Below are 11418 nucleotides of genomic sequence, written 5' to 3' on the forward strand. Positions count from 1 at the left end.
CCAAGTAAGGGGATAGCAGTCTTGCTCAGCCCTTTAGGTATGCGTGTGTGTGCATGTGCTCTATAAGTACGCATGTAATTGCTTGTTTTTTTGTATGTTTGTACGTGACACACACCTTTACACCTTTGCCTTACAGGTACGCAGCAGAAGTGGGAGCTAAAGGAGCAAAGCGTGAAAAGGAATTGGTGTTTTACAAAGCCTTACACAGACACGCACACATGTTCATTAGTTTTACGGTGCCTTACAAAACTATTCATACCTCCTGGGCTTTTTCGCGTTTTGTCTTGTTGCAACCATGAACTTTAATTTTGGAGGGGTTCGTGTGACAAAGCAACTCAAAGTAGGAAATTAACTTACCAACACATTGCCAAGGAGAAGAGAATTAATCAGAAAAGCATCAAAGAGGACCATGATGACTCTGGAGGAGCTGCAGAGCTCNAGCTCATAGGGCATAATCTCACCATAAACAGGAATGTGTAGATAGCTGCAGTTTTAGATTTGTTTTTTGTGGTTCATCATTTATTTATTTATTTTTTTCCTCTCTCTTCTCCTCTTAAATCCTTGCAGAATGTGTGCTTCATCTTCCCTCAGTTCCTGTATCAGTTCTTCTGTGGCTTCTCGCAGCAGGTAGGTACTTTATACTGTACAGGAAAAAGCTTTTTCCCATTGTAAGGTTCTGTTGAAGCTTATTCACAATTTATCAACAGCGCTACAGTTTTAAAAACAATTTTTACTTGTGAATGAAATAAAAACCCTGGAAATTGGGAACTAGTAACTAGAGAGCTGTAAAAAGTGTTTTTCCCCTTAAAGATTCCTTCTGTTTATAAGACGAAAGTTAACGTCACACAGCAGCGCATTGGTTATGGAAGTAATAATGGATGGCGTCGTCTTTATGTCGTTGATGTCAATTTTATTCAGCAGTGGGAATCAACAGTATTGTCACAAGATGATAAAAACACACAGGAAGCTAATAAAAAGGAAACACAACTAATAGAAACGTCCTTTGTTGGAACGCAGACTGTAACTTCTGTATAGAAGTATTTTGGATGTGTAGTCAGCCAGGATTGGAAGGATTGTGATATAACCATAAAAATGTAAAAAATAAATAAACAATAAAACCATTTAAGTAAATTAAGCGTTTCTCCTATTTGGTTGCTTCTTGTGGTAGAAGTGTTCGCCTCTGGTTAAATCAAGCCCACTTGTAGCTGTAGTTGTCAGGCCTCCGAGGGAATGTCCTCGAATCTTTGGAGGCAGCTGAAGCTGAGGGTCGTCAAACCCAGGTAGCCGTCCCTGCTAGTAGAGATGAAACTGGAGGAAGGAAGGGGAATCATATCCTTCCCCAGAGCTATTGTGTAAGAGAGCAAGGTGTGAAAACACATCCTGTCTGTGGAGTTGGAGCTATTTGAAAAGGAAAAGATTACATAATAAAGGTGCAGAATCCAGAGTTTTTCTTTTGTTTTCCTTCTTGTGTGAGTTTCATGGTTATAAATGCATAGAAATCAGCTGGCATTGTTTAACAGGAACACTCTTTTAGTTCCTGCCTCTAAAGCATCTCTGTCCCTTTGCAGCCTCTGTACGACACGGCGTATTTAACGCTGTACAACATCAGCTTCACCTCCCTCCCCATCCTCCTGTACAGCCTGGTCGAGCAGCACGTGACCATCGACACGCTGAAGAGGGAGCCCTCTCTGTACAGGTGACGACGTTTGATTTTGTGCGACGCCGCGCCTCGCGTCCCGTTTACCTTTATTAACACGTTTTCCCTCCGTGCGTCTCAGGGACATCGCGAAGAACTCCCTCCTCCGTTGGCCCGTCTTCCTGTACTGGACGTGCCTGGGTGTGTTTGACGCGGTCATCTTCTTCTTCGGTGCCTACTTCCTGTTCGACAACACCACCTTCACCAGCAACGGCCAGGTGAGCTTCTCTGCGTCGCCAAAGGCAGTGAGGAGAAACGGCAGACATGACATGCGCATCAGAGGCATCAGACATGGGAGGATAACTGTGGAGTCTCCATGAACGCTCACTCATCTTCACCGGACGCTTTTAGGTGCAGCGACTTGACGTTGTAGTCGTGTTTTGTCTCTATATGGCTCAGCACCAGTAAAGTTTCTGTCGCCGGAACATCGGATCTCCATTCATATCGAACAACACAAGAGCATCTTTCTCTGTATTGTTAATTTGTATCATGTCAACTGTTTTTGATTGCCTTCGGTCCTGTTTTTTTTGTTTTGTTTTGTTTTGTTTTTTTGTTTTTTTAAGTTTAAACATCCTGAAATTCATTTTACCCTTTGTCCTGATTCTTTTCTCTTTTCTCCTCCCTCCCTTTTTCTCTGCTTCCTTGCTCTTTATTTTGCTCCTCTCCTCCTCCTCCTTCTCTTCTTCTTCTTCTCCTTCTCCTTCTCCTTCTTCAGCTTATGACCACCAACACACAGATGGTAAGCCTGTCTCCCTCCCCTGTCAGCTCTCTCTGTCTTCCATGCCCCTTTTCAGTTCCTGTCGTCTTGTTTATGCTTTCAGTTCATCCTCACTCCACCTAATCCATGCAACTCTCATTTGGATGTGTAGATTCCTAGCGCTTTCGTTCCCCCTCTAAATTTCTGCAACGCTCTGAATCCTGCATAGTACCTAATCTTAACCACTCTGCTGACATGGCAGAAATCCTAGAAGCTTCTCCACATTATCCCTGTCTTGTGCTGTGTGGCAGGGAATTTAATATTCGCTGCTGATTTAGATCCAACATCTGTTTGTTTCCTTTTCTGTCTGCCGTGTTTGTTTTTGTGTGTACTTGTGTGTCTGTGTACTTTTATTAATATTACGCTGTCTGCCCGTTTAAAATAATTCTGGATAGGCTTTTTTGGTGCCAACAGCCATCTTTAGTTGTTATATAAGCCGTCCTCTTTGCCTCGATTTCCCCGTTTCCCCGCTCTCCTCCCCTCTCTTATAGTCCCATCCCATCTGTTAACTCCTGGTGTCTGCCTAAACCTTGCTAGAATTTCAGCAAGTAGCAACATGTGAATGCTGTGAAATAAATTGGAAATGTTTATTTTATTTTTTACCAAAATCCTATCCTAATAATAATTAACATCTTTTTGAATGAACACTCTTTTCCACAGTTAATAATAAAACATGAGATTGTCCTACACTTTCTTTCTTGTGCTCACTTGTGCTGTCTACAGTCATTGTCTTGGTAATTATTTTACTGTTAGCCTGGCCGCTAACTGTTGTCTTCATCTTTTTCTTGCAGATGTTCGGAAACTGGACGTTTGGGACTCTCATCTTTACTGTCCTGGTTTTCACCGTGACCCTCAAGGTGTGTGAGTGAGCAAAACGAAACGAGAAAAATCCTGTCTTCTTCCTGTTAGAAGTTCTCCAAAATATTAACTATAAAGGGAACAATAAAGGTTTAGGAATTAGCCAGAGGAGTTTTATTCTTTAGCTCTAGATTCATATTTACAAGATCAACAATTACATAACAGGTTCTTGCCAGCTGCAGAACTGCTAAATTTGAACTGCAGACGGTAGAGAGGGAGTAGGTGGAGGTTATGAGGGGCCTTAGAACATAACAGTATATAAAAACAGGTGTTGCAGTCAAAAGCCTTTTATGTCATCCCAAGCAAAAACAAAAATACTTGGTAAGGGTATAATTGAACAACCTCTGTAAGCTGCTGTAAATGATCAAAAATTATTCATGAACAAATGGCCAAATAACACTTGTTACCTATTTTAGTGAGAGAAAGTTTTAACGGCTCGCAACAGCAGGTAGCAGGAGCTTTTCTGAGTATTTTTTAAACTACAAATGTTCTCTATTGAGTTTTATATGCATTTTGTTGTCTAGGCGACAAAATGCCTAGGGTTAGGCTTCGTAATCTGAGGCTCGCTGCTTTTCTACGTCATTTTCTATCTTCTCTGGGGCAGCATCATTTGATAAATCGTAAAGTTTAAGACTTTAAGCTTAAACTTCCAGAGTAAAACCAGACAAAACATCACTTTGACTACAACGGGCAGTGGTCTCGACCCGATAGTTGACCAATACATATAACACATCACACTGGTTCCATCTGTTTGGGTTAGGGCTACTAGTAAGACCACTTTAAAATACTACAAGGAAATGATTTAAAATCGTAAATTTACTGACGAGTTTCTCCTGTACCGACTGATTCGCTGTTTCCACTGCTTCTTCTCTCTACGGTCCAGCTTGCCTTGGACACGTGTCACTGGACTTGGATCAACCACTTCGTAATCTGGGGCTCACTGCTTTTCTACGTCATTTTCTCTCTTCTCTGGGGCGGCATCATTTGGTAAGGCCTCCACGCAGCCACAGTCCACGCAGTCTTTGCCGGACTGATTCCGTTTGGGAATAAATGTCCGTCTTCCCTGCTGCTTGCTCAGGCCCTTCCTGAACTACCAGAGGATGTACTACGTGTTTATGCAGATGTTGTCCAGTGGCCCAGCGTGGCTCAGCATCATCCTCCTCATTACCGTCAGCCTGCTGCCGGATGTCATCAAGAAAGTCCTCTGCAGGGCTATTTGTCCAACAGCTACTGAGCGAGCACAGGTACGAAAAAGATTCTTAAAAATAGATTTGAAGTTTTACCTCTGCTGATGTTACACAGTGCGACTAACACTTTACTAAACCAATTCAACACATGGAGTTTCTTTCCAACTTGAGTTGCTTATTTAGCAAGTAGAAATTGTTTAAATCCTACTTTATGTAAATCTATGAAGATTTACAGCTTCATAGCAGAAGCTGTAAATCTCCTCCTCTTTACTAATAATCCAGGAAGACTGTTGATGTGTTTCATAGCTTTGAGCACCAGCTGGATTTACTCTGACTTCCTCTTCCCAGTAGTTTAGCTTTACCCTCCTTTTGAAGCAAGTTTTACCATGAAATGGAAGGGGGGAAAAAAAACGAGTGAAAGGTCTGACTGATTTCTTCCTGCTGTGCTCTTTTTCTTCTTCCTCCCCTTCTCACTTCACTTTATGGATCCCCCGTCATCCGTATCGACACGTTCCCTGTTGCTCCTTTCACTTCTCCTTCAACCTCTTCTGCATTTTTCCTCTCTCCTGCCATCCCTTCTTCTCACCTTTTTCGTCGTCCCTTCTTTTTTCACCTCTTCTCCGTGTGGTTGCGACACGCTGCACTGTCCCGCTCTTTCATGGTGACCACAGTCCACCCGCCCGTGCCTTACTGTGGAGCCGTCCACCATCTTCATGCTTTCTCAGTCCTCCAGCAGAATGAGTTTCTGATTGGCCCAGAGAGAGACGAGAGAGAGAGAGAGAGGAGCAGGAAGAGGAGGTGACTTTCTTTTAAGCCCTCATTTGATTGTGCATGCTGGCATGGTCCAGTGTCGAACTGCTTGTCTCTACACCATGCTAATCGGCCACTGATGACAACACAACTTCTGAGGTTTAGCCCGATTCCTGTCGTTTCTCTTCTAAGTGCTTTTTTTTTTTTTTTTTGTTCCATCATATCATGTTTCAGAAATCTGTGATGCATTGACTAAATTGCCAAAATTGGTAAGATATTATCAATTCAGATTTTCACAACCTGCATTTTTGGACTTGCGATCTGTTTTGTTCTTATTTTTAACAATATTCTGATGAGGTTTTCAAATGCCTAGCAAGTACAGAACTTGGTTTTATCCTAACCCATGTTGATGAGCTTTACTAATATCTCTATTACTTAAAAGACAAAAATCCAAATTTTAAAAAAGAAAAACAGCCAAGCCTACAGACAGTTTTGTTTTTTGAATTAGCAGTGGAGAAACTGCATGTAATTCAAGCTCATTCAAAAATTGCCAGCTTTTTGACCGCCTGACCACTGTAGGTCAGGATTTTAAACTGGACCGTCGATGCCAACCAAAATAAGTGAATCAAGAATATACAAAAATGTTAATGTTTAGATGTATAAAGCTGGAAGAAACAAACTGCAAAACACTTTGTGCTGTCTTTGCAGCAAAAGGTGGTTCTACAAAGTATTGAAATGCGGCTCGGGGTCACTTTTGAAAACCATTCATGATTTCTTACTGGCCTTTCATGATTATGTGTTCGTCACATGAAATCCCATCAAAAAATCCCGACAGGATATAGGAAAGTTCACAAGTTACGAACATTGTTTCGAGGCACCATAAGACTCCTGAACTCTGTTGATTCCTATTATGTAATTATTTTTAATGAAATTGCAAATAACGACTTCTTCTAAGTCAAAGAGGAGAGGGACTGTCCAAACAGTGTAGACTTCCACAAGCAGCTTATATAAAGTAAAGAAGATGTCAGCTGCTGCCAGCATCAAATTTAGTGTCGCTTTTAGCAACTGATTTGAGATACTACCTTGTTCAGTGAGTCACGCTATTTCAATTACCGGTTATTTAAATGGAAATCTGACTTTTGAAAATATCTACTAAGACTGTGTGAAAATGTAAGGAGGATTCTCTACATTTTAGTGTTTTTTTATTTTTATTTTTTATAGATTTAAATTTACTTTCAAGCTGGTAATCTACTTCTTTGTTCTGAACACTCCCTGGTGTGATCATTGTTGTGTCTAATATGCGGCTGTCAAGTCTGATGATGGTTAAATAAGGCATGGGAAGCTTCTGCAAGTTAGGAGCAGAAAATGACTCAGAATTTGGTCTTCTCGTGTGCTTTTGTGGAAATATTCTCGCTCTAAAATGGTGGAATAATAAACAAGGAGTTGAGTCAGGACGCATTTTTGATCTGACTGAGATAAAAGCCTAAAATTCCTATATTTAGTACATGAGATTGGAGCAGATTGTGTTATCAACCTTCATTTAACGTTATCTACAGAAGGTAGCGATAGCGGGGTGCCAGGAAATCTGTGTGACTCCTGGCCCATCTGGTGGCAAAGTAGGCAGCGAGAAGGAGCCGTTTGATGGAGAGAGAGAGTGTGGACATAAAGATGCTGGACCTATGACTATCTGAAATCTCAAAGCTTGTGGGCTAAGACCTCCATGGCGAAAGCACAAAGCATGGCTGCTGCTTCTGTTTTAATAGAGGCGGTGGGTTAGGTCAGTTTGTATGTGTTCCTCAAGAAATGTCCTTTTCTCAAACTCACTATCCGGGAATGATAACCCCACAATTAAGTCTGCTGTGCCAGTTCCACAGCTAATCAGACTCCCACTGCTAGCGTGCTGAAAATGAGCCGGGTCTGGGTTGCAGCCAAATGAGGAATTCCACCTTTCCTCCATTTTTATTGAGCCTGAGCCACTTAACCCCCCGGGGTTCATTCATTTTGTGTTCCTTCTTTGTCCCTTGCTTTTTTTTTTTTTTTTAAATTCCGCAAATTCATTTGTAAATAAAATGCGTCATCTAAATTCTTTGGACACAAAACAGTCTCTTGTAAACATTGCTGTAAAAATATTATGCCCGTCACCAGCGGTCACTGGGCGAGAGCGAGGCGTACACCTCTGTCAAAAAATATGAACTTCTTTCAATTCAGCGGGTGTAAATTTCAGTTCTTACAACACATAAGATATTTAAATTTTTTTATATATATTTTAACACCTTATATTCTAGTTTTAGTGATTAAAGTCTTCTCTTCTCTTCTTTTTTCTGTTCTAGAAAAAAACACTAAATTAAAAACTAATTTCCATCCTATGTTTGCAAATTGGAATCTGAACGGATATTACCAGAGCCTGAGAGTGTTAAAAATTTGCTGGAATCTTGATTCTGATCAGTTTTTATTGTAGTGCAAAGTCATAGAAACAACAAATTTCAAGCTCTTACGTGTAAAGTTTAAGATTTACTGTGCATATGCAAACATCTCCACCTAGTGGAAACAAGAAAAATTTAAATTTTGATAAGGTTTCAACACAGAAGAATAAAAAAATTAAAACAGAAACCAAATTACAATGGTAGTCCAAAAATGAAGAAAAACAAAATTAGAAAAATTAGATGAGTTAAACTATGAACTATTTGTATGGCCATATACATATATATTAGTGATTATTATCAAAAGTATCATTGTTACCATTAATATCTTTAAATGTTTTTGTTAATCCCTGGATACTGCACACCTTCATTCAGCCTTCCTGTTATCTGTTGCAGTCCATGTGAGGTCAACTCTCCTTCGTCAGCTCGACGAAACTCACATCCTGTGGCACGAGGATGTATGAAGGAATAAAAACAGCTAAATTACGCATTATTGAAGGAGTTAAATGGCTTGTGCCTCGCCAGCAGATTGATTGAGCTGCTGACATACCTATGTAAAAAAAAAAAGTTTGCTTTCTAAAATGTTTATAACAGCTACGTGCTTCCTCCGGATTTGTTTTAAACTCCTTACTGATATTGGAAAAACTTTGAGTCGCCTTTCTGCAGTAACATCTTCCCTACTGAAGGGTGTTGTAGTTGTGTTTGTTGAATTACTGGTAGCGCTTAGGAATGGTGGATTTGAGCACTAGTAAGATTCAAGGCGTGATCTGTAGGTTTAGCTTTGAAATGGAAGATATTTTGGAGATTCAGACAAATTTTACTGGTTTCGATGCAACATCAAGGTGATATTTTACTGCTGTCCCAACAAATCCAACACAAAAAACACGTTTTGTGATTTTTCTCTCTGTTTTTATATTTATTTATTTTTTATAAAAATGTTTTTGGTAATCTCCTGACATCTAGTGTTACAGACCAGGACTGCAAGTGTAAATTTATTATTATTCATATTGGGAATATTCTGCGGTCATTACTACTCAGTAGAAATGTCCGTTCAGACATTACTGGATTTTGTCATCCAATCTGTTCGTGTTAATTTCCCCCCAAAGATCCATCACCAGCTGATGGATAAATTACAGTTCCCCCGTAATCAAAAGAAAGAAATTATTAAAACCTCAAAACAAAACTCTTATTCCTGTCATTGTAGGCTCATTTTCAGTTCGCGTCTCCACATTTGGTCGGCTGTTGTGCATGTTTTCATTCTTCTCAGGTTCAGTCCTGATTTGTCTCCTGACGACACTTCCCTCGTCTCTGTAGGTCAGCGAGAAGCTGCTGTCTGGCAGCGCGGCCGAGCTGACCCCTCTGTCCTTTCGTCGATCTTACAAAGGCAGGAGCACAGACTCCACCCTCCTCCACCTCGGTGCTGCAGAAACGCTGTCCCTCCGCAGCTCCAGTCCTCTTCCCCAGAAACTCCTGGCTCACCTGGCGGAGGGAGGGGGGTCCGACCTGACCTCTCTCAGCCCATATATGCTTCGTCTGTCAGGGGCGGGGTTTGCCTACTACGCTCCTGGACCGGAGACGCCTGTGTGAAAACAAAAAAAACAACAGAAACATCACAAGATGTCGTTAAGCTCTCCATTGCAAGAGTCAAGAATTTATTGAGCATCCCTCGAAATCATGGACTCTCCATGTTCATCGTGTGCATTTTCTGGGGTCCACCTGAGTGGACCACTGTTGTCTTTGCAGTGCCCGGACTCTTTCTGTCAAAGTTTCCTGTCAGGCTCCCAATCAGAACAGTTGGAGAACTCAAAGGGAGCCTTGAGCAACTGTTCTTTTTTTTTTTTTAGTTTTTTTGGTTTTTTTGTGAACTCATCCCCATTTTTACTTGCATTATTGCTCTTCCTTCACTTTCATGTCATTTTCTATTTTATTTTGTAAATGTTTGTTTTAAAAAGAAAATGTGTTGTTCATGGACACTCTGTGGTCTGGCCAAGTAAGGGGATAGCAGTCTTGCTCAGCCCTTTAGGTATGCGTGTGTGTGCATGTGCTCTATAAGTACGCATGTAATTGCTTGTTTTTTTGTATGTTTGTACGTGACACACACCTTTACACCTTTGCCTTACAGGTACGCAGCAGAAGTGGGAGCTAAAGGAGCAAAGCGTGAAAAGGAATTGGTGTTTTACAAAGCCTTACACAGACACGCACACATGTTCATTAGTTTTACGGTGCCTTACAAAACTATTCATACCTCCTGGGCTTTTTCGCGTTTTGTCTTGTTGCAACCATGAACTTTAATTTTGGAGGGGTTCGTGTGACAAAGCAACTCAAAGTAGGAAATTAACTTACCAACACATTGCCAAGGAGAAGAGAATTAATCAGAAAAGCATCAAAGAGGACCATGATGACTCTGGAGGAGCTGCAGAGCTCAGGAGTAAGAATCTGTTAAATGGAAAACTGAAGAGGCCACTGCTGGACTCGGAAGAGGTCCAAACTTTAACCGTTTGGCCTGCATGCATAAATGTGTGTGTGTGTGTGTGTGTGTGTGTGTGTGTGTGTGTGGTGAAACAATAATCCTGAACACACCATTGTGGTGTGAAATACTTTTCTTCAACTTGGCGAGGGAAGCCGATCAGTGTTTATGGAAAAGTGAGTGAAACTGAACAAAATGGTGATCCTGGAAAAGAAACGGTTTGAAGTTATTATATACATGGAGTTTAGACAATCCACCTCGACATACAGCCAAAAGGTAAAGTGTAATAGTTTAAATCAAAGCAGATTTATGTGTTATAATGACCCAGTCAAAGTCCAGCTATAGATACTTAAAATCTGTGGCAAGATTTGTATGTACAACGATGCTCTCGATCCAATCTGAGTTGTTATGCAAAGATGCTGAAAGCTGATAGACTTGTAGCTGTTGTTACAGAAAAGGTGAACTCCGAACACATATCCACGCCATACTTTTATTACATTTATTTATTAAAAACCATGTATAAGTTCTCTTCCCCTTATTCGCCACTTTGTGTTGGTCTGCTGCATGAAATTCCAACAAAACACATTGAAGTCTGCAGTTGCATTCTGACGGAGTACGAAAAAGTTTAAGGGTTATGAATGTTTTTGAAAGGCACTGCAAAGGGGAGATGAAGCAGCTCAAGAGGAAAGTGCAGTATTTTAGCCACCCTGCCTTAATTCATGGACACCATTTTCAGTCGGTCAAATAAAACGCATTCATGAAAGTACAAGGATATTCACAGGGATTCCATGTCTGTTACAGCGTCTGTTATCCCCCTCCGTCTTCTTTCTGCCCTCCTAATTGTGTCGATCTTTGTCTCATTTTTCTGTCAGCGTAGCATGTTGAATTGTCTCTGCATGCTGTACTACTCTTCTGTATATCACGGCTTGTTGCAGACATGATCATCACAAAACATATCGAGTTATTTTGTGCTTTCTGATCAGTGAGCATGCCCTCTGCTGCCACCGTGTGGCCGCTTGAGGTAATAGCCTGGAAACGGCGGGGTACTGATTTATGAATGTTGCTATCCCTCACTGTTGCAATGTGCTTTGTGTATTTGCTGCCATGATATGTGTCATGAAAACGCTAATGTCAGAATGCTAATATTAGGTAGGTGTGTTACTAGGGGTCGTCTCTGTGTTGCATTAACTCCTACGTTTTTGTTTTTTTCTTTTCTGTAATGCTCTATAAAACTATTGATGTCAGTGTTATATGTATGGATGTAAATGACAAAGATTTTGCCA

General features: G+C 40.8%; 1 protein-coding gene across 1 annotated transcript; it reads left to right on the forward strand.

Annotated features, from left to right (window-relative positions):
• The first annotated feature begins 295 nt into the window (after positions 1-295).
• Positions 296-10841, forward strand: LOC103140400 (probable phospholipid-transporting ATPase IH). Its single transcript, XM_016673083.1, has 9 exons — positions 296-340; positions 481-627; positions 1569-1696; positions 1779-1914; positions 2412-2435; positions 3245-3310; positions 4195-4298; positions 4390-4555; positions 8983-10841. The coding sequence occupies exons 1-9, from the start codon at positions 296-298 to the stop codon at positions 9253-9255; spliced, it is 1089 nt and encodes a 362-aa protein (XP_016528569.1). The 3' UTR covers positions 9256-10841.
• The last annotated feature ends 577 nt before the right edge of the window (positions 10842-11418 follow it).

The sequence above is a fragment of the Poecilia formosa genome, unplaced genomic scaffold, assembly GCF_000485575.1.
Source record: "Poecilia formosa unplaced genomic scaffold, Poecilia_formosa-5.1.2 Scaffold70, whole genome shotgun sequence".
Taxonomy (NCBI): domain Eukaryota; kingdom Metazoa; phylum Chordata; class Actinopteri; order Cyprinodontiformes; family Poeciliidae; genus Poecilia; species Poecilia formosa.

Excerpts from the sequence above, each read along its gene's own strand:
- LOC103140400 (XM_016673083.1), top strand. The coding sequence starts at position 296 with ATGAACTTTAATTTTGGAGGGGTTCGTGTGACAAAGCAACTCAAA. Across the intron at positions 1,697-1,778 it reads AGGGAGCCCTCTCTGTACAG|GGACATCGCGAAGAACTCCC; the intron begins GTGACGACGTTT and ends CGTGCGTCTCAG. Across the intron at positions 4,556-8,982 it reads CAGCTACTGAGCGAGCACAG|GTCAGCGAGAAGCTGCTGTC; the intron begins GTACGAAAAAGA and ends TCGTCTCTGTAG.